The 26,765-nt window shown below is 41.9% G+C and overlaps 2 protein-coding genes across 4 annotated transcripts in view; one reads left to right on the top strand and one right to left on the bottom strand.

Annotated features, from left to right (window-relative positions):
- CRBN (cereblon) lies at nucleotides 1–24,280 on the top strand. Its single transcript, XM_010844120.1, has 11 exons — nucleotides 1–161; nucleotides 3,563–3,675; nucleotides 4,282–4,484; nucleotides 5,319–5,468; nucleotides 9,969–10,128; nucleotides 16,372–16,434; nucleotides 17,346–17,430; nucleotides 18,028–18,143; nucleotides 18,471–18,535; nucleotides 19,412–19,543; nucleotides 21,001–24,280. Exons 1-11 carry the CDS (start codon nucleotides 95–97, stop codon nucleotides 21,179–21,181), a joined length of 1,335 nt encoding a protein of 444 aa, XP_010842422.1. The 5' UTR covers nucleotides 1–94; the 3' UTR covers nucleotides 21,182–24,280.
- Nucleotides 23,453–26,765, bottom strand: part of TRNT1 (tRNA nucleotidyl transferase, CCA-adding, 1) — a 23,696-nt gene continuing 20,383 nt past the window's right edge. For 2 of the 3 annotated variants that reach the window (XM_010844124.1, XM_010844123.1), the window contains exons 6-8: nucleotides 25,226–25,419; nucleotides 24,359–24,612; nucleotides 23,453–24,170 (exon numbers count right to left, since the gene is read on the bottom strand). In XM_010844124.1, coding sequence (XP_010842426.1) covers nucleotides 23,922–24,170; nucleotides 24,359–24,612; nucleotides 25,226–25,419 — 697 coding nt within the window. In that variant the 3' untranslated portion in view covers nucleotides 23,453–23,921. The remainder of the gene's footprint in view (nucleotides 24,171–24,358; nucleotides 24,613–25,225; nucleotides 25,420–26,765) is intronic. The other variant, XM_010844121.1, reaches the window with a different exon arrangement.

Raw genomic sequence — 26,765 nt, 5'->3', positions numbered from 1 at the left:
GTGGCCTGGGGCGCAGCAACAGAGGCGCTGCACCGGCCCTCCCCCGGCGGCCCGGGCGCCGCCCTGTCCCAGGCTCCTTTGCGGGTAAACAGACATGGCCGGCGAGGGAGACCCGGAGGACGCTGCGCACAACATGGGCAATCACCTGCCGCTCCTTCCCGGTAACTGTCTGGGGCCTGTTCCTGGCAGCGGGAGAAGGCGAGGCCGGAGGCGCAAGGGGCTCAGCGGGGCCGGGGAGGCTGGCGGGTGGTGCAGAACCTGCTCGGGGCCGCGGGCCCGGGACCGTAGTGTTTCTTGCTGCAGCTCGGCTCCCCCTACTATGGGGACGAGGGTTTGGGGAGGGAGGAGGCTGTCCCCAAAGACAGGGACTCCGTGCTCTCCATCCTCTGTGTGCCCAGAACTTGGCTCCAAGGAAATGGTGTGAAACTGAGTGGGGAAAGAGGAAGACTGGGGCCGCTCAGCATCCCAGACTTTTCAGGGACTTCATCCCCCGCCCCCCATAAGAGTGACAGCTAATTTATTAATTGCTTCCGTGTCACTGGCCCTGCCCCAGGCGTTTTGCGTGCATTTTCCCATTTTATCCTCCCCACGTCACTGTTGTAGTCCTGACTTGGTGGGTGAGAAATGAATTGGCAGGTTAGTGTGTGACTTGTCCAAGGTCACACAGTTACAGGGCCAAGAGTCCTAGTCAAATCTGTCTGTCTGCATAGCTGGTGTCTCTTAACCACCCAGGGCCGTGCCGGTGTTTGGTCTGTTCTTAGGCCTGTAGTTCAAGTACATGGTAGAATGCGCCTAATTTTAGATACTTAGAACTGGGATATTAAATTTGGGATTCTCTTTCCTTTATGTTTTGTGAAAATTTAGACCATGGCCTTATGTTGGAATAGTGGGCAGAAAAAAAGTCTGGAATAATTGTACAGTTTTGCCATGGAATGCTGTAGACAAGAGTTGCCTTGCAAGAGGTGTTATCAGCCAAACTGAGACTTAGCGGAGTCACTTCACTGTGTGCCAGAAAGTGTGTTATATATCCTGAAGGTAAAAAGAGGTATAATGCAGTCTGATACTTGAAGAAGTTTATCATGTAGCTATGGTTCCTGAAAATATAACTAGCAGAAGGCCGGTGTTGTAGGCCAGATAAGTAAATCGTCAGAGGGAGGGATTGACTGTGGCTGAGAAGGACTGGGGAAAGGCCCTGTGAAGTGAACTGCAGACATCCAGAAGCATTATGACCTAGGATAGATTCGCAGAAGATAAGGCCTGGAAGGTAGGTTGGGGCGGAGTGTTGGAAAGCTTGCATCTCTTGCCAGTGGGATCGTGAGTTTGTTCCATGGATTGAGAGAAGCAGTTGTGGATTTCAGACCTAAGGGAAGCTGTGCTTGGAGGATGACTTTGCCCACTGGGAGGGGTGTGGGCCAGAGGAGGAAGAGACTGAAGGCATGCCCCTGCTGTATGGAAAGGACCTTTTCCATGAAAATAGATTAGAATCAGAGTCAGTGGTCCATCTGGAAGCAACCTAGCTGAATTGAATTTGATCAAAGAGCTGAGCTGTTTTTTCAGAGACATCAGCCCAACTCTATCCGTGCCAAATCCAGTGTGTTAGGGAAGATGCTGATGTTCTGTTGGTATCCACATGGTGCTCCTGCATGAGATGAGTCATCACACTTCACCCTGGTAGCTCTGAACGGTGTGTTTTGTCAAAAAAAATTGAGAGTGCGAGGGGCTCAGAGAGACTGTCAGTACAGTAGTCATGCTCCTGCAAATCATGTATGCCTTATTTTTAGAAACAGTCATTTGTCCATACTTCCGTGGGGTATGAGTTGTTTGGAAGAGTAATTCCCTTTAAGTGCTTAAGTAGTTGCTTAATATTTAAGATTTGAAGAATCTGTCCCAGCCAAAAAAGAAGCATAAAATAATACATAAACAGCCAAGTAGAAGGAGGTGGGTTTCAGCCATATATAGGAGAAAGGCTAGTATAAAGGAAATCATTTTGAAATGAAGTCAGAATAGTTAAAATGTAAATTTAAAAATTAAGAGTTCTAGCCTTTGAGCTAAAAGTTGACCTTTAAAACTTTGCATAATAGAGCAGTAAAGTGTCAAAAGAGCACGATGAAAGCCATGCCGTCAGAATTGTGAATGCAAGGAAGTAGATGCAGTATATTTTTGTCATCGGTTTAGATTTTTCTTTGTTATCTCTTGGTCTCGTTGAATTTTTTTGTTCTTAGGAAAATTTTGTATGCAGTGTTAAATCACTGAACATTTGAATTTAAGTTGAAATAATTAGGTTGTTCTCTTTGACAAACCCTTATATCTAAGGACTTTGTAAGAATTAATAGAAAGTCCAAAGCAGTTGCCATATTGAAAAACATTTATATTTTCTTGTCAGGAACCTAGCTGGAGGTGGTTAGATTTAAATAATGATATGCACAGCAGAAAGTAACTATTTTGCAAAGCCATTTTATCTATTTAGAAGTTTATTTAGGAGCTTGCTTGCTTTTTAGTCCCTTCCTCTTTCCTTCCTTCCTGTCTTCTCTAGAAACGCTTTAAATGCTTGAAGAAACTTTATAGAGATTGTCTTGCTTGTGTCTGTCATTTTTCAAATGAGGAAACTAAGGTTTCATCGCGTGGGATGAATTGTCTGCTGTGTCAGAATCGGCTCCTAGTGAGGGAGAAGAGCTCCATCTCCTGTGCAGAAGAATTTCAAATAATTTATGCAGGTGGTCACCCTTCAAGGAAGTGGGACACAATCCCTACCCCTTAGATGTGGGTTGTGCCTCATGGTTTGCTTCCCAAGAGTACAGTGTGGAAAAGAGGGGGAAAGGAGCTTTCCAGTGGAGAAGCCTGACCCATACGACCCCACCAGGTGATCCAGGTCAGCCTCAGCAGTTCTAAGACACGTCAGTGGTGTGCACCCTTGATAAGACATGACAAAAATGGCTCTTCACCTCTCTGGGCTTCCTCCCCAAGAAAATTCCGACTTGAGGGACATTCTACAAAGCACGTGACCAATAGTCCTCAAAACTGTCAAGGCCATCAAAAACAAGGAAAGTCTGAGAGACCCTCCCAGCCCAGAGGAGGCTAAGGAGACCTGACGACTAAATGTAACGTGGTGTCGTGGGCAGGGCCCCGGAACAGAAGTAGCATAGTTGATAACAACTCAGGAAATCCGAATAAAATGTGTTTAGTTAATGGTGCTGTGCCCACACTGATTCCCTGGTTATGGCAGGTGTGCCACACTAATTAAGATGTTACCTCTTGAGAAACAGATGTGAGGTATAAGGAACTCTCTACCATCTTTGCAACTTCTCTGTAAGTCTTAAACTATTCTAAACTTAAACACTGGTTTAAGAGAAGTAGTTAGAGTCAGACCCAGCCTAGACGCCCCCTCTGGCCTCCTCTTCACAGTACTGTCGAGATTCCCAAGTGTGGATGGTGTCCATAAGAACTCCTCTTCCCACGGGCCTGGAATCCCTAAGAAGGAATTATGTATTTGAACGGGAACGTAGCTTTTATATCCCCATTCCTCTGTTTTTTGTTTTTTGCTTATATTACTGTACTTTTACAGCAGAGGAAGAGGAAGAAGATGAAATTGAAATGGAAGTTGAAGACCAGGATAACAAAGAACCCAAGAAACCAAACATCATAAATTTTGACACTAGTTTGCCGACATCACATACAGTATGTAACTTTGTATTAGATCTAGTATGAGAGATGTGTACATTTAACTGTAGATAAAAGTTCTTGAAAATGAATGACTGCTTTTAGCATTACCTGATATTACATCACGCTTGAAGTCGTGGATGAGGATGTGGGCTTCTTGCCAACTGATAAATAGTGTTAAGCTTTAATTTTTAAGCAGTTTGGTACTTTGTCTATTACAAGTGATTCTTTGCACACTTGGCACCCTCCTTATATCTTGGCTAGTTATAGAACGGTTAAAGTACTGCTTATTCTCTGTACCGCAGGATTCCAGGGTGTTATTTAACATACTAGCATTTTATACTCATCATTTATACTTTTCAGACATAGAGATGCCGAGCTTAGTCAAAATCAAATGTTTTGAGCTTAAAAAATGCTCTGTAATTTGCATATGAGGTTCTTCACAAGGAGTTGAGACTTCCGCCTCCAGGAGTCACAGACTCCCTGTGGGACACCGATCCGGCGGATTTACTATTTACACGGGGGTACCTTCCACGTGCGCGTCTTTATGTCCGCTTGCGCGTGGCCTCTTGAGCTTGTGTTCTGTTGCCGTCCGTGACGACTGAGCCTGTGCGCCCCCCGCAGTACCTGGGCTCCGACATGGAGGAGTTCCACGGCAGGACTCTGCACGACGATGACAGCTGCCCGGTGATCCCCGTGCTGCCGCAGGTGGTGATGACGCTGATCCCCGGGCAGACCTTACCCCTCCAGCTCTTCAGCCCTCAGGAAGTCAGTATGGTGCGGAACTTAATTCAGAAGGACAGAACCTTCGCAGTGCTTGCGTACAGGTAAAATCTCAGGGTGAGCTGACTTTAACACTCTGTTGTGCACTCACAGAAGAGGTGGTTTTAAGGCAAAACTGACTACTGTTTTGCCTGCACAGAAGTTGGGACAAGGCTGTGAAGTAAAACACTCTCATAAAAAGCTTGGAAGTGGAAGTTGGAATATTTTGCTGTGATCATTACCATCTAAGTCAAGCTTTAACTTTCACACACAGTTAACTTTCTAGTATGTGAAAGTTTTAAAATCATTAATAGATAATGAAGAACAGTTCTAGAACCTTATTTTCAAGCGCTGTCTTCAAGAAAAAGAGGGCTTTTACACTGTTTGTAAAGGATGGTTTTTGCAAAGGAGTGACTGGTTATTTTCTGTCTCTCCAAATTCCCAAGTTGTCCTCTCGTAGACAAGTGGTAAGTTGAAGCTAAGTGTCAAGTGTCCCATAAGAACTAGAGGAAATCAGTGGCGGGGGCAGGAAGTTGATGCAGGAAGTCCCCACTCCCCTCCCCCCTCAGCCCAGTGCAGAGCTGCTGATAAGGGGCAGAAAGGATGATCTGCTGAATAAAAGAATGTTTAGCTTGGGAAATGACAGTTTAACCCCTGTCAGCTGTGGATTATTTTCAATGACTAGAAATCTGTTCTTCTGCTGCTGGGCTCTAATCGTACTTCCTGAGGCCCTCTCTATATATATCAGTTCCCCATGTGATTCTAAAATAAATAAAATTAAATAGCTTTGCAGCAAGAATGATATAAATTGTTTTCCCATGTGTATTGCTTTTGTCAACTTTGCATATTTGAAAATTAAATGTTTAAAACTGTTTCCTTTTAAAAATTTACCTTGGAAGTAATGTACAGGAAAGGGAAGCACAATTTGGAACAACAGCAGAGATATATGCCTACCGAGAAGAACAGGATTTTGGAATCGAGGTTGTGAAAGTGAAAGCAATCGGAAGACAGAGATTCAAAGTCCTTGAGATCAGGACACAGTCAGACGGGTAAGAAACACTGTCTGTCTATCTTAAAACTCCTCAAACATCATAAAATGAAGTAGTTTTCTTATATTCTGTCTGTTTTGCTGACGTTCACATTTTATAGCTTTTAACTAGTTCTTTTCCCTTTGAAAGTGCAGTCTAGGGTTTCTAACTTTGCTGTGCATCATAGTGACCTGGGCAGTAACACTACAGACATGTGCGTTCCTGCTCTTCCTCCCATCCCTAGAGAGCGACCAGTCGGGGAGGAGGCCGCGGCATCTTTTCTGTTGATGTCCAGGTGACTGATGCCCCTCTAGGTTTCGGAGCACTGATGTATCCCCAGCAGGCAGTGTCATTTGGGACAGGGCTTCTTTGGGATCGAAGACCTCTCTTCAAATTGGGAAGGGTGGGAACTCAGGGCTCTGCGAGCTGTGTTCAGCATCAGGGGCTGCGAGGGCTGCGGTGGTCATGCTTGCCACCCGCTCTTTCTGGGTGTTGGAGACCATGTACCCTGCGTGCCCATCTCCACCGCAAATGTTCTCTCACTGCAAATGTTCTCTCACCGCAGTGGATCATATATTTACTAAGTGGTCAGGAGGTGCTTGTCACCCCTGTGCCTTATACAGTTGAGAAATTCTCTGAGTGTTCTGTTTAGCACTTCCATTTTGGTGTGACTCTCATGTTAGGGTTTTTTTTTTTCCACAGATTTAAGGAATACCTCATTCCTTAACGAGGAATGAATACCTCATTCCTTAACGAGGAATGAATACCTCATTCCTTAACGAGGAATGAATACCTCATTCCTTAACGAGGAATGAATACCTCATTCCTTAACGAGGAATGAATACCTCATTCCTTAAGGTATTCCTTAAGGAATACCTCATTTTAAAAAATGCAGTTCACTTTGCAGACCTCCAAAAAAACCACAGAGCATTTGTCCTCATCACTGTGTGTTTCCTTTATAGGAATGGTTCTTAACTCTGGAGCATATAAATCACCAGTGAATCACTAGTGAAGTCTTAGATCCAAATTCCTGGGTCCTCCCAGCCTTAGGGAATTGGTCTCTTTATCTGTAGTCACAGTTGAAAGTCTTGTCAGACCTCTGTGTTGGACAGGTAATGTCTTCTGAAATCAAGAACGTTCAGAGGGTGGTGGTGGTTTTTTGTTTTTTTTTTAAGATTTAAGAATATGAACTGCGGAGGGCAGTAACTTTTACGTGTTTCCACATAGTGGGCATTCATAAATGTGAGTGTACTCAGCCCCCCTTCGGGGCTTGAGCGAGCATAGGAGCAGGAGGGGTGGAGTGCCAGAGCCCGTGGGGTCCGTGCTCCCGCCTGGTGCTCCCTAGAGCACTCGCTCCGGGAACTCTCACCTCGCTGAACACAGGTCGTCAGTGGCGTGTGTGTGTCTGTCCCTCAGGATGCAGGCTGCTCAGGCCAGTCGATGCGACTCCTGTGTGTTCTGCGCTTGGGACCATCAGTGTCCACGGATGAGAGAGCATCCCCCTGAGGGCCCTGTGCTGAGACAGCAAGCTGTTTGTGCTGTGCATTTTACTGATAGTTCCATTTTAAAAGTACTTCCTACCTTTGTGCTTATAAAATTTTGAATATTTGTGAGTACTATATTCCAGAAACCATAATAGCAAATTGACTTGGGGAAAAGTATATTTCTGAAGCTGTCGACATCAGTGACTTGTGATTGTGGAAAATTAGTTTGAACACAAGATGGCAACAGAGCCTTGACTCTGAAAGCAAGTAAACGGATATGCGTGGACTCAAGTAGAGATTAGCATCAAACTCATGAGGTGGGACAGGACTGGGAAGGGCCTGGTATTCCTCAGACCCACCACCACGGCTTTCACAAAAATGTCTGTCTTAAAAGACCTCCATGGAGTGAGAATTTTCTGGGCCCACTGCCCTTCTGGCCCTATGACTACCTTCAGTGGGAGTGGTGAGGTGGCAGAGACTAGAGAGGATGTGGTGCAAGCCCCTCTTTTTTCAGAAAGGGAACCTGAGTGCGATGGAGATAAGAAGTTTGCCCAAAGCTGTGCAGCTCGTGGGCACCACTGGTGAGTTCTAGGCCCTGGACTTCCAAACCAGTGCTCTTCCCACCAAACCAGAATCCCTCCCTTGCACATCTGCAGCTCAGGCCGGTTTCCTTGTGTCTGTAATGCAGGACCAGACGGTAGTGATCTGTCTTATCAAGACTCGTCACCTATACAGGCGTGCTGCTGCCTGCCGACCCTTCCACGTCGTGTCTGTATTTCTTTGACATCTTCTGAACAGATCGAATTTTTTTTTTGAAAAGTGAATAAAAAAGTAGAAATGTATCATTGCATCTCTGTAGGACTGTTTTAGAAATTCCTGAGTATTTCTTACATGTAGAGAGGAAGGGGAGATTAATACTCTATTTGTAATTTCAAAAGAAGCCCTTGTACTTACCATAATTGAGGTGAGTAATTTTTAGTCAAAAAGGTGATTAAAACTAGAACTCATAAAAATACATACATATATATCCTAAACATTTTAACTTAAAATATGTAAAAGCCCCTTCATTCGTTTTACACTGATGGTAAGACAGGTACTGTCTTTATGTTGGGTCTGTAGATAGAGCTGACAGTCTGTCTTGCATCAGTTGCTTTCACCGCGTCATCTATCTGCAGCGCATACCTGTAGTTTTTCTTTAGAGATTCCGAAGATACTCACAAGGGCTTTGATGAGCACAGAAACCTTCCAGATTCATGCACTTTTCTCCCTATTAGAATTGTCCGAACCTGATTTGAAAGCATTTTTTGGTCTCAAGCTAGTGTTTCATTAAAGCAGTTTTAATTTTGTAATTATTTTCCCGGTTGCCATAGTATTTACATAAATTACAGAACAACAGGGCTCTACTGTATAGCCCAGGGAACTATATTCAATAACCTGTCATAAACCATAAAGGAAAAGAACATGAAAAAGAACGTACATACATATACAACTGAACCACTTTGCTGTATAGCAGAAACGCACACAGCACTGTAAATCAGCTGTACTTGCGGGACATTTTGTACAGAGCTCCTTCCACTCAGAAAATATTCATATAGATTATGTAGCTATAATAACTGCCACAACAGCTGCCACAAACAGGTTGGGAAGAAACAAAACTAGTTTATGTTAAAACCAAAACCCAGCTGCTGGGAGAAGCAGCAGCCGTGCGTGCAGCAGACCCTGGGGTGCTTCACAGAGGAAGACAGGGCAGTGTTCACCCTTTGAGGCGATTTACACAGCCCGTGTACACTAATTGTTAAAACGATCTCTAAGCTGATGTTTCTGTAGCATTAATGTTTGTATCATAATAAAATCTTAAGAATTAGGTGAGGAAAACATGATGATTATTTAGTTGTTTTTGTTTTTAATGAACTCTGATAACGTAAGAACATTTGAATGTAGTCAGATTTATGTTACCATTTTCCAAAGTCATGTAGACTTAAATTTGAGCTTGCAAGAAAGAAATGAAGTGAGTGGAGTGTGTCTAATATTATCATGACAGTAAACCTACATATTTTCAGACACGTTTAGCTATTTTCATTTAATAAATCAGAAGTATTAAAGTGTCATAAGTTTTTGTGGATTGAGACAGTGGTCACAATGAAAGACCACTTTAGACCTCCTGAACATGGATAATAGTGAAGCAGAGACTTGTAATATATTTGACTTCTTCCGACTAATAGTGTTTTTTGTTCCAGCATTTGGATTGTTGATACTTTCTGCATTTGAAAAGTTACAATAGATAATTCTTTTAGTGCCTCATAAGACAGTGGCTTGGATGTACAGCCTTTTTGGCGTTAATTCATGAGAAGAAACTTGCACTTATGATATTCTCAAGTAGCATTGTTGAATGATGACTTTACTATATGAGCAGAAATAATTTTTAAAGATAATATGGATTTTGATTCTTTGCATATTCAGGGTAAATGTTTAGGAATGAGAAAAGGAATGCACAGAGAAATAAGGCTACATATAGTTCTCCATGTAAAAGGGTTATCCCTTTTACAAGTCTTATCCATGTAAAAGGGTTCTTGATTTTCTCTTCCTTTACCTACCTACTTCTTAGGATAGGTGATTTGTGAGAAGGGATAGATGTAAGAGTCAGGCAACATAAAGAAGTGAGGGGAGGGGAGGGGTGGGGTGTCCAAGAATGAGAAATTTTTATAGAAGTATCAGCATATCAGGGGTTGGTGGTATACTGATTTTTTAACTTGATTTCATTTACAGGCTTTGTCTGAAATGTAGAAATAGCATTTTCCATTCCACAGTGAGATAGAAAAATCTTTGGTTACCTTTGGTTTTAACTTTGGTATGATTTATGAAATACAATATTTTTTGAAAATTTCTTGTATCTTAATATCAGGATTTGATGAATATGTTTAAAAAAGAAAACCTTGAAAATCTTAGTACTTGAAGCTGTCCATAATGGTTAGAAATGTAGTGATTAGAGTTGGTTTATCCTAAACATGAACACCGCGCCTGGTTCTCTTTATTGTAGAATCCAGCAGGCAAAGGTGCAGATTCTTCCCGAGTGTGTGCTGCCTTCGACCATGTCTGCAGTTCAATTAGAATCCCTCAATAAGTGCCGGATATTTCCTTCAAAACCTGTCTCATGGGAAGACCAGTGTTCATATAAATGGTGGCAGAAATACCAGAAGGTGAGACACTGATTTTTTTATGCATGTTCAAAAAGCAAAGACAGGTTGCTTTTTTCCTGTTTAAAGAAAGAAACACCAACAACTCTCATGATTCCTTCCCCAGACATCATCTGAGCAATACTATAGTTGCATTTGTTCATGGCCAGAGTTTCTAAAATTTCATAGGCAGCTGTTATGTAAGAGCAGTTTGCAAAATCAAGTAAAATGTTACAATACTGTGAGGTATTCCAGCTATTATGCCTGTAAGTTATGAATTACTTCGCTGTGGCTCTAAATGCTGCAGGAAACGCTTACTAGACTGCTCACAGGAGGCACATGGCTCTTGAGTCATAAGCACCTAGACTTGGGGGAGAGTGTGGGAGAGGACACAGTGGCAGTTGCTTCCTCCTTGTGGGCTTCTGAAAGGAAGCTGTTTTTGTGCAACAGTATGGACATCACCAAAACTGGCTTGGGACTAGGCGCTCTTTAAAAGTATTGCCTCTAGGGCCTTAATTCCTGAGTATATCCTTTTGACTAGATCATTCTCGTAGGACAAATACCAGTGAAACTTGTTTGTACTTATCTGTGAGATGTATCAGTTTTGAGTATAAAATACCTAATATTTATGGTTTCTCCCTAAAGGAAAAAAATTTCCAGTGTCTAAATTTAAAATTACTTTCTGAGATATGTCTTTTAAAAATATGGAAAGACAGTTTCTATAGTAACCTGAAGAATCCTGTACTAATCATCCTTTACTCTTCATCGAGTATCGATGGTTTTAATTTTGATGTAGATTATCCTAGGGTCCTAATTTGAAGTAATAGCTCAGCGGTAAAGAATCTGCCTTCCAGTGCAGGAGTTCAGTTAATCGCTCAGTCGTGTCTGACTCTTTGCGACCACATGGACTGCAGCACATCAGGCTTCCCTGTCCATCACCAGTTTAAGGAGCTTGCTCAAACTCATGTCCATTGAGTCGGTGATGCTATCCAACCATCTCATCCTCTGTCGTCCCCTTCCCCTCCTGCCTTCAATCTTTTCCAGCATCAGGGTCTTTTCAAATGAGTCAGATTTTCGTATTAGGTTGCCAAAGTATTGGAGTTTCGGCTTCAGCATCAGTCCTTCCAATGAATATTCAGGACTGATTTCTTTTAGGATTGACTGGTTGGATCTCCTTGGAGTCCAAGGGACTCTCAAGAATCTTCTCCAACACCACAGTTCAAAAGCATCAGTTCTTTCGTGCTTAGCTTTCTTTATAGTCCAACTCTCACATCCACTCATGACTACTGGAAAAACTATAGCTTTGACTAGATGGACCTTTGTTGGCAAAGTAATGTCTCTGCTTTTTAATATGCTGTCTAGGTTGGTCGTAGCTTTTCTTCTAAGGAGTAAGCATCTTTTAACTTCATGACTGCAGTCACCATCTGCAGTGATTTTGGAGTTCAATGAAATAAAGTCTGTCACTGTTTCCATTGTTTCCCCATCTATTTGCCATGAAGTGATGGGACTAGATGCCATGATCTTTGTTTTTTGAATGTTGAGTTTCAAGCCAGCTTTTCTACTCTCCTCTTTCACTTTCATCGAGATCTTCAGTTCCTCTTCGCTTTCTGCTGTAAGGGTGGTGTCATCTGCATATCTGAGGTTATTGATATTTCTGCCGGCAGTCTTGATTCCAGCTTGTGCTTCTTCCAGCCCAGCGTTTCTCATGATGTACTCTGCATGTAAGTTAAATAAGCAGGGTGACAATATACAGCCTTGACGTACTCCTTTCCCAATTTGGAACCAGTCTGTTGTTCCATGTCCAGTTCTAACTGTTGCTTCTTGACCTGCCTATAGATTTCTTAGGAGGCAAGTAAGGTATCCCATCTCTGAAGAATTTTCCACAGTTTGTTGTGATCCACACTGTCAAAGACTTTGGCGTAGTCAGTAAAGCAGAAGTAGATGCAGGGGATGAGGGTTCAAACCCTGGGTTGGAGAGACTCCCCTAGAGGGGAAATGGCAACCCACTCCAGTATTCTTGCCTGGAAAATCCCATGGACAGAGGAGCCTGGCGGGCTACAGTCCGTGAGGGTCACAGAGTCTGACGTGACTTAGCGACTAAAGAGCAAACAGTTTAAGTTCACAGTAACTTTGTATAGCTGTGCAATACTTTTGTTTTCAGACTTGATACGGATGCTTTTTTTATAATCTAATTTTCTATTTCGTTAGCTGTACTGGGTCTTAATCGTGGCGTGCAGGATCTTTCATTGCCATGCGCAGGATCTTTAGTTGCAGTGTGAGGGATCTAAGTTCCCGACAATGGCTCGAACCTGGGCCCCCTGCATTGGGAGTACAGTTGTACTCTGGACCACCTGGGATGTCCCCAATACAGATGCTTTACATACACTTTAAATCATGTTTATTTGACCAGTAGCGCAGTGGGAGGTTTTTCTCTTACTCATTTAGTCCCAGCAGTGTGTCGGCGCTGGGTGGTGCTGAGATGCTCTGTGGCGAGGTCACTGTGTCAGGATTACATCGTCTCTCAGGATTTAGATAGCTGTGGGTTTCAATCATTGGATATTTTCCAGGAGGTATTAGGTATTTTATTTATATAATCTTCCACAACAAGATTTTTTTGTTAAAAATTCCTAACCATTTAAAAATCCTAAGTTACTTCTTGGCACAGTTCTGAGGATAGAGTGAGAGTCTGTGGAGTTAATTCCTGACTTAAGTGCTCTGGACAACTAGTTCTGTGTTTTCTCTGTAGGATCTTGACATTTTAAACCTGAACTTGGGTTAGACAAACAGAACTTGTGAAAAATCTTTTGTGTGAATTACTGATTAACTCCTTCCTGTTCTGTGGCCAAAGCACCTCAGCTTGTTTGTGTTGAATTCAGACGTAGGCCTCTGCAGCCGGGCCGTCAGGCATTAGGAGCCAGATCCTCTGACCTGCCTGTTGTCTTATTTCTCCAGTAATTGTGGATTCTCAAACACTGGCCCTCAGTTTTCTTCATGTTCAGAACTGCCGAGGATTAAACAGAAGGTGCTGAGGAATGAGCGAGATATGAAAGGTGTTCAGAGCTACAGATGCCTTCATCTGTGTGTTTTTTCTGATCATTCTGTTGCTTACACTTTGGGTAGTTTCTTAGGTTCTGAAATTTGGATCTAGATCACTAGGCCAAGAAAAAACAGCAGCCGCTCTATTTTGGACTCCAGGCGTCCTGCAGACTCTGCCTCACTTTAGAGAGCCCACTGGGAGCCATCCTGCCGGCATGCCAGCCTGGCGGGGAGTGCAGGGAAGGGCTGGCGGAGGCACTGGGGGCGACTCCAGGGGCCCTGGACCCGCCTCAGGGGTCGTTCTGCTGTACCTGTAGCGGACGCTGACTTGTCACAGCGCTTGTCTTCAGGCCGACCTGGGGCTCGGGTCAGCCCTCCGTGGAGTTCACTCACATCTGACTGCTGCGCCTGCCACGGCCCTGGCAGGGCCTCTTGCGTCTTTGCGTCTGAGAAGCGGTTCACGAGGCCAGAACTGGGAGAAGCTTAGTTGATTCTTAAATAACTCACTCTAATCGGGTTGCCACCCACTTTTCCACCAGAAAATGATACTTAAAGGATCTAGGAGTGGAGTGGAGTCTTCCTGAAGTGTATTCAGTTGACCTTGAAACTGTGTACACAACCTCTCAACATTTGCCATTGAAAACAAAACAGTTGAAATGAGAAAAGTATTTACGCTTCGGTTCTCTTCCATTCTGACAAGGGAACACTGTCCCTAAGGATTGAGAAGTTAGGCTAGTATAATCAGGCAGTGCTCTTCCAAACCCACTTATATCTGGAAACCTTTCTCATTCAGTGATTTGATCTTTAAACTGTTTCTTTATTCCCTCTTCTCACAGTGTCTTTTTCTCTTCACTGTTTACTATAGTGAAATTCTCTCAAAACGAGGAAAGTGTTGTTTCAGCCTACTTAGAATACAGTGTATATGTTTCTAAGGACACTGCCTTCTTGCCCACACTGTTTGCTCATTTATAAAGCCCTCGCACGTTCCTGAGAAAAGAGTACGAAGTACAAAAAAGGAAATGTGGAGACGAGATAAGAAAGTGACTGAAGCTCAGCTTTCTGGTCTCCGCTAAATTCATAAGCTCCTGCTTCTCATACGGAGCAGGAAAGAACTGAGCATAACTCAAGGGCGGGACCCACAAACAGCAGCTCACAGGTTAGCTTCTCAGTCTTCTTCCAGAGTTTGTGTAAAACACAGATAAATCTTCTTTCCTGTTTCTTATGTAGGAGGATCCATGCTGTCCTGCATCTTGTTTTAAGAGTGCAGGAGATTCTTCTGTCTCTAGTTTTCAGAGCAGTTCTTATTTTGAAATCTGCGCAGTATTCTCTGTATTAATGACGTTACTGGACTCAGTTATGTATGACCTTTCATATAGGCCAGTATTTGAGAAGTGAGATTACTGGATGTCAGGGCAACTGCATTTGTAATGTTGACAAGTATTTTCAAAGTTTCTTACTTGAGATTGTTCCAGTCTGTACTCAAGTGTTTCACTAAGGCTGTGTAGTATCCAGCTTAATTTTTGCTAATCTGGTTAAGTGAAATACAGGAGCTTGTTGAAGGTTTAACTTGAATTTCTCTGAATGTGAATGATGTGTGACGTGTTGTGTTTAAGAGCATGTCTTATTTCCTTTAATTTGAATTGTCTCCACCCGCACTCTGTTTATTGCTAATTCTTTACACACTTATCTGTGTGTAAAGGAAGCTTATCCCTTTATCTGCAGTTAGTTTCAAACATAACATAGTTTTGTCATATTTGTCTTTTAACTCTATTTTGGTGGTTATATAGTTGAATTTTTTTTTAATACTTCTGTATTCTGAATCATAGCTAGCGATACCTCCCTGTGTGAAGGAATCTTCATCAAAGAAACGTGTCGTCTTTTCCTTTTGACTTCATTTTTTCTTACTGACGTCAGAGTGTAAGCTTCAATCCGTGTGTTTCTCTCGGTATGACTCCAGCACCCGTCCAGGTAGCTGCACAGTGTCCTTCTGCCGTTTTCTGAAAGGCCCCCGTGTTCACTCAGCACACCTGTGCTGCCTTATAGCCCGGATTCATGTGTTTTACTTTTTCTTCTGCTCTGTGATCAGTCTGTTTATGCCCCAGCAGGATGCTGTTATGTAACTGTTGACAGTTTGTATTTTGTAAGTAAAAATATGACCACTAACGCCATCACAGCTTTTCTTTTTTCAAGACTTGTGTGGCTACTATTGCTTATTACCTTATCCATGGGAACATTAGAGTCTGTTTTTGTCTTGTTCCAGAGTAATAATAAGAGTAGCAGTGAGAGCAGTAGTATTTATGTACGAAAGAGACGTCTTGAAATGGTAGGCTGTGTGTAGCGTAGGCAGAGACTTCCTCGAGCAGAGGAATGGTTTCCCAGCATACACTGTGAACTTGTGGTTGTGTATCTTCCATTAGGAGCTCGCAAGCCTCAGAATCTAGAAAAAGCTCACCATTCCATTCCAGTTCTTACAAGCAAGTAGGATTTGATAAATGAGGAAACAAAAACTTGTAGTGTTTCGATTACTCAGGTAAGTTATTTTCATCGTTTACATTGCTGACTGTGCTAGGCCCTAACTCAGCAAGCGACTCCCGTGGTCACTAAGCTGCCATCTGGTCTTGCAGGCACAGCGCCCCTTCCCCATCGTCGTGTGCCGCCCTCCGTAAGTGAACGGCTTCTGTACACAGTCAACATGTCTGTAGATGTACAGGCTTTGTTCTGTGTATAGAGAAGTGTGATCATTCTTTATATTCTGTGCTTTTTTGGGTCGGGTGTAGCACCTCTCTAGTGTAAGCATATCACACTGAACTGCCGTTGATAGCTGGCTGGGCTGTTTCCAGCCTGTTGCTGTTCCCAGCACTGCTGCAGTGCGTCTTTGTTCTGTGTAACACTTCTCTTTCCAGATTCTCTTGGTTGCTTTTACACATCTGTTCTTTCAGATGAACTTTAAACTGCTTCTGAATTCCAATTCATTGGTATCACATTGAATATATACTCTGAGGACTAATATCTTACTTATTGAGTCTTGCCATCAGTTACTGAAGTTTTACAGGAATTAAGTAAAAACATCTTTGTCAAATATAGTCATCTCTTATGGGATTCTCTGCAAACTTTTTCATCTTTTTTGAAATTAGAATGTCTTTGTGGGCCAAGATCAGTTTTTAAATGTGGTTCCTTCTACCCTAAGATCTTGATTCTATGGTGTTTAAGTGACTTTTGTTTTCTTTTCAGAGAAAGTTTCATTGTGCAAATTTGACTTCCTGGCCTCGCTGGCTGTATTCCTTATATGATGCTGTAAGTAACTTACACTGAAAGTTTTGCTTCCAGGAGAAGCCATGTCGTGAGGGTCATTAGACGGAACAAGTGCCATTCATTCAAGGGGAAAGGCAGCAGTCATACTGCCGGACAAACCTGACTTCTAACGAATAGACCTTCAGTCTTCTGTCCGTGGATAGTGGCTTATGACTTCAGGACAAGATGCTGTGGCAGCTTTGGGTGTATTAAGCAGTTAAAATTTTGTTGTCAAGTTACAGTTACATTTAGAAAAACAGAACCCTTAACAGTGTTTTAGTTCTCTTATAAACAGGTATGTCCACTTCTGTTTCCTGCTTTTAGGGTACTAATTGATGTATACAACAGTGCTTTTGCAGTTCAAATTTTTTATAGTAGGCATCGTGACAGCTTGAAAAATTCAGTAAGATACTGTCCGGATAGTTCATAGAATGTAGGAGCTGGAGCTCTGGGCTTACTGAACTGGTAGGTTGTGAGCACTTAGCACATGGGCAACACCGAAGGGAACTGTTCACTCTGCTCTTCAGCAGCTTAAGAGGCATTAGAAGTATGTAATAGACCAGAGTACTTTTTACATCCACTTGGGAAAAGACAGTGAGCACTCTGATGTGGTAAACACGCACCAGGTGAGGTGTGTAGGTAGCAGCTGCTAGTGCAGCTTTTTCCTGGAGAGGGCAAGGAGAGAGGCCCTTGAGAAGCCAGACCCAGGGGACAGAGGCTGGAAAGCCAGCCTTGTGCTGGGCTAAGCACGGGGTGCAATCATTTCTGTGTAAGAAAACAGACATGTATATACTGGAACTTCACTAGATAGTAACTACTTACATTGCTACTAATATGTCAGATTTATTGAGTTGAAAAGCTGACAGTGAAGTGTAGAAAGTGTGTGACCCTTACTATGGCTTGTTTCAAACAAGGAAACCTTAATGGATAGAATCAAGAAACAGCTACGCGAATGGGATGAAAATCTCAAAGAAGATTCTCTTCCTTCAAATCCAATAGGTATGAAAAATCAGCTTTCTTCCCATGATGTTTTACTAAAATTGTTTTGTAAGTTTTCTGTTAAGTGAAACAAAAACTTTTTTTATTATCCTGAAAAAGCATTTGTTTTCATAAATTACAGAAAAAACAAATGAGTATTTTTTAGTTAATTTTAATTCTGAGCATTCCTATTTTAGACATAAAAGGCTCAGGTTGCAGTAAATAGCTTGCATCCAGAAATGCTATCTGGGTATAAAGACTCCTTTCCTTGGTCTTCAGGGTGCCTTTAAAGGTGACCTTAGTTCCAAGACTTACTGTTATGTTTACATAGCTGTCAATTAGGTACAATTTATTTTTCTCGTCTCTTAGTAAGTGACTTTTAATAACATGGGTTTGATTTCACGTATAAGACATTTACAAAAACAAGTATGGGAAAAGAAGTTACGTCCTTAAGAAGATATATACACACACGAGAGCTGATACATGTTGGTATTGTTTATAACTGTGTGAAGTGTGTTCTCTGGGAAGGGTTTATTTGAAAAGGATGTTATGGCATTCATAAGTTATCTGATATGTATCTGCTTCGTAAGTTTGAGAAAACCTATCCTGTCTCTTAAGATTTTTCTTACAGAGTAGCTGCTTGTCTTCCTATTGATGATGTATTACGAATTCAGCTCCTTAAAATCGGTAGTGCAATCCAACGACTTCGCTGTGAACTAGACATTATGAATAAAGTGAGTAGTGAACGTCTGGACGCTCACATTCTGTTGCTCTGGGGTTGGGGGAGTTGCATTGTCGGGACCTACAAGGCTGTCTGTAAGGTGTTGAGTCATGTAGTCAAATTGTGGTTTGCATTAACAGTATTTTAAAGGATTATTTAAACATTTCATTTGCGATCATAAGAGAGAAAAATTGTTTTGCATTCCTCTGTGTATCCTAGAGGGTCATTAGTTTAGTGAATATGTCAGCTTGTGTCTTCCTCGTTCCATCTTTAAAATGACAGTTAAAGTAATCAACACTTTGGAGCATTTCCCCCACTAATTTTCTCTTAAATATTTTAGTGTACGTCACTTTGCTGTAAACAATGTCAAGAAACAGAAATAACAACCAAAAATGAAATATTCAGGTGAGCTCTTTATTACATTTTTAGTACACATCTGAGTACATTTTCCCAACTGCACTAACAGAACAACAGCCTAGACTGTATTTCTGTTCTCCATAGTTTTCCCTCCATTAAATTACAAATACTCAGCAAATGAAATACGGGCTCCTGCCTGGGTACCAGAACAGCAGTGGTTGTGGACGGGATTATTCACAGCAATGAGCGAGCCTGGGGAAGGAAAACCTCCCCATCACCCCAACCTTGTTAAAAATCTGTCAACTGGATCTTTCTCGGTACCTACGGGGTTCTATGCACTGCTCCACTCAGATATCAGTTTCACCACGTAGGGTCAGAGTTTCGCAGGACATGCTTCTGGACAGGTACTGATGCTGTGTGATACACAGTACTGTTTGCACAGTACTCAGATGCCCAAGAACGACCCCATGGAACCTTTTATTGGACTTCCCCTCTCACCCTTTTTGGGCAGCTTAAGCTCCCTGTATATTACATTGTGTATCTTGAAGAAGATTAAAAAAACCAGTACTACTTTCCTTTTTGTCGTCATGAAAACCAGTGAAAGTCACTCAGTTGTGTCCGACTCTTGGCGACCCCGTGGACTATATATATACAGTCCATGGGATTCTCCAGGCCAGAATAGTGGAGTGGGTAGCCTTTCCCTTCTCCAGGGGATCTTCCCAACCCAGGGATAGAACACAGGTCTCCGGCATTGCAGGCGGGTTCTTCACCAGCTGAGCCACAAGGGAGGACATACACCAAATAAAACTGGGCTGCCAGCCTCTGGTTGGTTTTAACTGCACTATACAGCTCTTTCATCCTCGTTTCTTGGTGAACTTTGTAGGATTTTCCCCCCATCTTGACTCTGCTGATTCTCTGTTTCAGTTTATCTTTATGTGGGCCAATGGCAGCTTATGTGAACCCTCATGGATACGTGCATGAGACGCTTACCGTGTATAAGGCTTGCAACTTGAACCTGATTGGCCGGCCTTCTACAGACCACAGCTGGTTTCCTGGGTAATGCAGTGGCGTCCCCTGTTGGGTTTGTGTGTGTGCCTTAATTGAGCAGTAAAGCTCAAAAGAGTATTAAGGAGAGTTGCTATAATTTATCATCAGAAATAGGCAATGAAATAAATAGCTATTTAAATGTTCATTTCACGAGTGGCTAGAAAAAGTTACTCTTGCACAGTCTCATTGAATGTAGTCAGGTGGCTGCTGCAGTTCTTAAATCAACTATACCGCTGATCCACACCCCTTCAGAATGAGCTGACAGGAAAGTGAAATATTTTCATGAGCCAGTAAAACTAGACCCCTTGAACAGCATGGTTTTGAACTGCTCACTTCCGCTTTCCTCTTAGATACAGGGATGTTTCAGTAGTAAAATACTACAATACTGGCTGCTTCTGTGTTGGCTGAATTGTTAGATGCAGAGATGAATTGCAGATACAAGGACCAACTATAAAAAATAGGTGGATTACCCCTTGTGTTGGTCAAGGGTCCACTGTATATCTGTATTTTATAATTTGTAAAATTAGCGACTGTTACCCTAGCAGTGATAGACACAAAACCTGCAGAATCCAGCTTTTCTTCTAGTTTGTAGGCTTTGGTTTTTTTGGCTTAGCCTATTGACCTTCAAAGTATGACTGTGGGACCTACGACACTACCTGAGAACTTGTGGGATCCCTTCAGCCAATAACGCTGGCTCAGCCTTTTTATTTTGAAAGAGGCAAGCTGAGCAGGGGTTAGTGGCTGTATTTGTTATTCTGGACCAAGAACCATGCCATTTGGACTGGCCAATCTTATGTGATAGCATTCTTAAGGACTAAAAGTAGAATTAACTGGTTAACAGAACTACTAAATATGGATCCCTGAAAAAAAAAAAGTTTCATTACATGGTTTGGGTGACTTCTGGTTTGTTTGGGATTTTTTTCCTCTAATGCCAGGGCTTATATTTTTGTTAAATTATGTGGCAAAACCATTCTTCTTTTAGAAAAGCAGTTCTTAAATCTTATGTGAGAGAAACACTTAACTTCTTCCATCCCCAGTTTTAACTCAGAGAAGAAGTGTGTATTTCTACAGTTGATTGTTATTTCCTAACTTGACTTCAATGCAAAACAACTAGGAAAATGCTGCTACAATTTACAGTGTGTTCCTGGCAACAAGCAATTTGTATAAAGAAACCTGTATTAATAAAATAGTTTTTTTCTTCTTTGGCATTGGAGAAAAAAATTTAAGCATGGCTTAAGAGCACAATGAAGCAACTTTATAATGCATTACCATGATGATACAAATTAGAAAATCTTTTTTGTGAGATCTGTTTCAGGGAACTTGTATAAATCAAAGCTCTGAGTTTTCTCTTCCCCATCCTTAGAACTTGGCTACGAAAAGATGTCTTTCTAACAGGTTTCTGAGGTGATAGGCTGGGATACAGAGATGCAGTTCCTGAGCTGATTTACCTTTCCTTAATCTCGTAGGTATGCCTGGACAATTGCCCAGTGTAGGATCTGTGCCAGCCATATTGGATGGAAATTTACAGCCACCAAAAAAGACATGTCACCTCAAAAATTCTGGGGTTTGACTCGATCCGCTCTGTTGCCCACCATCCCAGATACGGAAGATGACATAAGCCCTGACAAAGTAATACTCTGCTTATAAACGAATACAGTAGGGATAAGGTTACTTAACACATTGGCATTCTAACACCAGATCTGCTTTGGAAATTACTGCTTTTGATGCATACCTAAGTAAAAGCAACATTACATGGAAGGTTGCAGTTTCTTAGTCGAACAACAGGATTTCAAGATTTAAACTAAGATGTTCTATTGAAGAGGATGAGAAGCAGTCTAGAATACTTGGTTTTCAGGAATACCTACTTTAGGAGCTTGGTGCTGTTATCCTGTGGACTCTTGATATGCCTGGTAGTGTTATCACTGAGCGGACATGAAGACATCTGTGAAACTGGTGAGCATGCTTTCTGCACAAAACAAATCTGAAATTCCTATCAATTGCTGTAATTAACGCAGTTCATCATTTATTTGATCCTGACACACGGAACAGAATGGCGTGTTTGCATCAGTGCTCCAAAGGGCAGATGTTCCAGAAGGGAGGGTGCCAAGCTCTAGTACTGTTCCTTTTTGAAAGAGGTGAGGAAATGTGTAAATGTTAAAAGGGCTGTGTTCCTTTTCTTTAGTTTCTGAGATACTGATTTGTAAATTTTGAAAATAAAGAGTTATAATATGCAGTTTGAGCCCCCAAATAAAAGTTTTCCTAACATGTTTGTTAGTGAATAGTAGTATCTGGTGTATTTGCTCAGTGTTTGGTTATTCTGTTTCAAAGTTGAATCTGAACTTAGACTCTGTGGAGCACGGATGCTAAAACACGTTCTCCTTCCTACAGGCTGGAGGCGATGATGTACTTCATAGGCTATTTTGTTCAATGTAAAGTGAGAAACTCTGTAAGGAAACTATAAAAGCAAAGCTAAACATGTTTGTTTAAATAATGTAAAATATCTACTCGGATGCAGATACTTTAGGTGTAAGAAATAATTTTTAAGATAAACTTCTAGACAGACAGATTTGCCACCTACCTCTTTGCTTACACATTCAAGGGGTTTATTGGATCCTTTCACATAGGTGTCATTTTGATACTTCTCCACTGCTTTACATATTTCACTGGGAAAAGTTCAGCTAATTAGGTACAATGTATGTGGCCAAAAATGGACTGTTGAAGTTTCTTACATTTTAATTTACCAATATTTTATTCTTCCAAAAATGCAATGGTTTTGACTGCCTAGACTAGAAACCTAAATTGAGTATCATGTTGCATATTTATGTAAAGAGAGTAAACGAAAACCCACTTTAAGAATGCTGTTGATTCTTTAAAATATGCCTTTCTTTGCCTTTTTACAACCAACAACCTTGGGTTTTATGACGTTACTATTACTACCTTACGGTTTGTTCATGTAGTCTTACACTACATGATCCCTTCCTCTAAAGGGATCCCAGTGTTTTTTTCGGTAGCACAGCACCTCTCTATGTCCACCCCAGCTGTAGTAAGGAAACACTGCTTTTACATTTACCCTGGAAGAGTGTAAGCTCAGAATGTTCTGTACTGTTTACTGACTCTTGCAGATAAAAGATTCTGGTATATAAAATATGCATATAATACTAATCTGAGGTCTTTTAACCTGACAAAACCAGACCTCTAATAGCTCAATCTGCATACGTCCTATATAGAACAGTAGGAATTGTAAAATGTTGCACCAATACATATCTTACTAGTACTTATATATCTTAAGCGTTACTTCATAAGCATTACTGACCTGTGTGCAGGTGTTTCTGAGGCTCCCTTTCTCGCAGCATAAGCCCCCACTACACTGAGTGTCACACTTCCTCTTATCTGGTTTTAACAGAAATGTGCTTTTTTGTGTTATCAAGTCCAAAAGTGCTATTTGCCCAAAGCGCACCAAGATGCTCTGACTGGCTACACAGAAAGGAAAGTGAGTTACAAAATGTCAGTACAGCAGCCGAAATACACAATACTTCGTGCTGTTTACCTCTTAACCTACTGAAAGCACATAGGCTCAAATCTTTACAGAGCAAATATGTAGGCCATAACCTTTTTTTACTTTAAAGCGACAGGAGTGCCGGCACTAAGTATATACGGCACCTGATATATAATGTCAGAGACCACATTCATCTTCCAGTATCAAAGGAAATGTTTATTAAAATAATGGGCACAAGAATCTTAAGCTAAGCTTTCTCAGCTTACCAGGAAGTTAGGGAAATTTCATTTTGACAGAGAAAACTATCAACTATGCCCTAAACTACACTCCCTACAAACACGTCCTGGGTATTGGAACGCCAGCCACTTGGGACACATCTAGTCTTCAACTGTATATGTTATATTTTATGCAAAATTTTCAGCTGTATTCAAACACAAGTTTATTCTGGAATTCAGAAAAAAACTGACACCATAGACAATCCTTGTACAAAATTAACCCAGTTATTTCAATTGCAAATACAAAGAAACGTGTTTTTCAAGACACTTGGCACTTCTTAGGAACAATCTCAGCACTGCCACATGCAACAAAACCAACCAAAAATCCTCCTTAAAAAGCCCAGACAGATTGAGAGGCGCCAACTCTACTTTTCTCAGTAGAAACTATTCCAAGAGAATTACAAGCTTCAGAGACAAATCAGATTAAGAGGAAGTAGACTTGACTTTAGTGCCTGAAATACAGTTTTCATAAAATAAGACCTTTATTCTTCTGAAGAGAAAGCTGGCTTTCATTCTGCTATATATTCGAGTCTCTTAAATCTCACTAAGAGGGACGGGAAAGAAAACTAGTCTTACCAAAAATTTTCTGCTTTTTAGTAGTCAGCTCTTGTCAACTTTAGGTCTTCTTTATGTAACTCAGTAGTTCATCTTTTTCCAGTTGGTAACCACTTTTCTTCCACTGTTCTCGCAACTGCTGTAAGAGCACCCCAATTTCTTTTCCGGAAGAAATGCCCACTTTCCTGATGTCATGGCCACTTACAGGAAACGGGGGAATGGACCACTGCTGCATCTGCTTCAGAAGACCATGCTCGCCTTGGTACTTGAGAAGCTCACACACACGAGCAGTTGCATCAGCTTCTCTAGACTGAGGGCCAAAACCAAACATCACCACACTTGCAATGATCTTATGCTGACATTTAAATAAATGCAATGTGCAAATTTTCATTTAAAATAAAGGAAATTCACATAATACACTGTGGGTCCTAGTATTAATGAATTGGTTGCAATTAGTGGAGATGATCTATACTCTAACCAAGCTGTGAAAATACTTACGTCTATGATGAAGTCTTGATAGGGTTTCAGTGGTTCTGAACTATCTACTGCCTTAATTAAATCTTTCCTATTTTTAACAATAAATAAACCCAGATTCTTCTCTTCTTTTGAAATCTTCAACCTCAGATCCAATTTCGTGACATCATCCTGTACTTTGAACAGTGAGGTCAAGAGAGTCATTGGCTTTGGTGAAAAACCTTCCACATTTTTACTGACTTTGTTAAATTCTTCTAAACTTGCATTAGCAGGTAAGCCTGTAGGGACAAAAGCATTTTCCACCCATTTTTAGATACATTTTAAAAGCTCCCATCTTAAGCACACTGTGTCCTCATATTCAGAAATGTCCTGGTACCAGGATCCACTGCTGGTGCAGTCTTACAGGTGAACCGCTGCCCACTACTGCTCTCCCCTCCCACATCTCAAACCAGCACTGTGGCTCTGAGTAGTATTCTGACACCTACTGAACTGTCTGTGTAAGGCCCGCCTTCTCCGTGCTCTGCATGTGTTAACTCCCTGAAGCTCTCAGCTCTTCCATTAGACAGCTGCTATTATTTTCATATCCCTTTTTTAGATTTGCAAACAGGAAATAACCCAAGTTACAAAGCTGATAACATGGTGAAGCTGCACTCAAAGCCCCGGTGGACCGACTCCAGAGGCCCCTTTGTCCACCCTCACATGCTGCCCTTGTGCTGTCCCCTGCCTGGAAAAACTCCTCCTCCTGGCCACTCCTGGCTCAGAGTCTACCATATTTTAAAGTAGTCCATTTTTCCTTTTGGAATTAACTACATTCACTTTTTTTCCTTATGAAATTTTAAACGAGATATGTTTCATTGCCAAAAATGCAAACGTTTTACAAGTTGGACTCACCTATGTAAGGAGCCACATCGAGTTCATAGATGAGATGAATCAGATGGTTCACGTGGTTACCAGTAAGTATTTTTTTCAGTTCCACCCAGATCCGCTCTCCTGATATTCCTGCCAAGCCTTTTGCATTTTCTGCAATTGCTTCCAAAGTCTCAGGATCGTGGTCACCAGGTGTGTCAACAATTTTCCCGTAAAACCTACAAAGTAAACATGTCCAGAAGCACTGCCTTCATGCTGGCATTTCACCAGAAAACTGCGCTCTTCATTTTCCTGATGCTACTAGTGAGGTCTAGGAGGGACCTTAGAAATCATCTGCTCATCTACCTTCTCTTTTTTTCTCAGCTCAGAAAACCTGAGCTCCAAAAAGTGTAAGTTTGGCCTTCAATGAAGGTCTATTGATTGGTACTGACAGTGGACGCATAAACCAGAGCAGTCTTGGGCAGGCTCTAAAACAGGTCCAAGATATCGTCATGGAGTAGTCTTGCTTCCTCAAAGGTTGCCTGTCTGTACACATCAATGCTTTCAATTAAGAGTTTCACATGAAACACATCTCACTGCAGACATGGGAGTGTATTTCATGGACTCTTGGAAGCATTAAAGTATACCTGCTTTTACCACTCATTTCTTCACAATGCATTGCTCAGTTCGGTTCAGTCGCTCAGTCGTGTCCGACTCTGCGACCCCATGTATCCCAGCACACCAGGCCTCCTTGTCCATCACCAACCCCCAGAGTTCACTCAGACTCACGTCCATCGAGTCAGTGATGCCATCCAGCCATCTCATCCTCTGTCGTCCCCTTCTCCTCCTGCCCCCAATCCCTCCCAGCATCAGGGTCTTTTCCAATGACTCAACTCTTTGCATGAGGTGGCCAAAGTACTGGAGTGTCAGCTTTAGCATTATTCCCTCCAAAGAAATCTCCAGGGCTGATCTCCTTCAGAATGGACTGGTTGGATCTCCTTGCAGCCCAAGGGACTCTCAAGAGTCTTCTCCAACACCACAGTTCAAAAGCATCAATTCTTTGGCGCTCAGCCTTCTTCACAGTCCAACTCTCACATCCATACATGACCACAGGAAAAACCATAGCCTTGACTAGATGAACCTTTGTTGGCAAAGTAATGTCTCTGCTTTTGAATATGCTATCTAGGTTGGTCATAACTTTCCTTCCAAGGAGTAAGCGTCTTTTAATTTCATGGTTGCAGTCACCATCTGCAGTGATTTTGGAGCCCAAAAACAAAGTCTGACACTGTTTCCCCATCCATTTCCCATGAAGTGATGGGACCGGATGCCATGATCATCGTTTTCTGAATGCTGAGCTTTAAGCCAACTTTTTCACTCTCCTCTTTCACTTTCATCAAGAGGCTTTTGAGTTCCTCTTCACTTTCTGCCATAAGGGTGGTGTCATCTGCATATCTGACGTTATTGATATTTCTCCCGGCAATCTTGATTCCAGCTTGTGTGTCTTCCAGTGCAGCGTTTCTCATGATGTACTCTGCATAGAAGTTAAATAAGCAGAGTGACAATATACAGCCTTGACGTACTCCTT

The sequence above is a fragment of the Bison bison genome, unplaced genomic scaffold (assembly GCF_000754665.1).
Source record: "Bison bison bison isolate TAMUID 2011002044 unplaced genomic scaffold, Bison_UMD1.0 scf7180017864194, whole genome shotgun sequence".
NCBI lineage: Eukaryota > Metazoa > Chordata > Mammalia > Artiodactyla > Bovidae > Bison > Bison bison.
The sequence above is the reverse complement of the archived record's forward strand: the minus strand, read 5'-3'. Positions and strand labels throughout refer to the sequence as shown.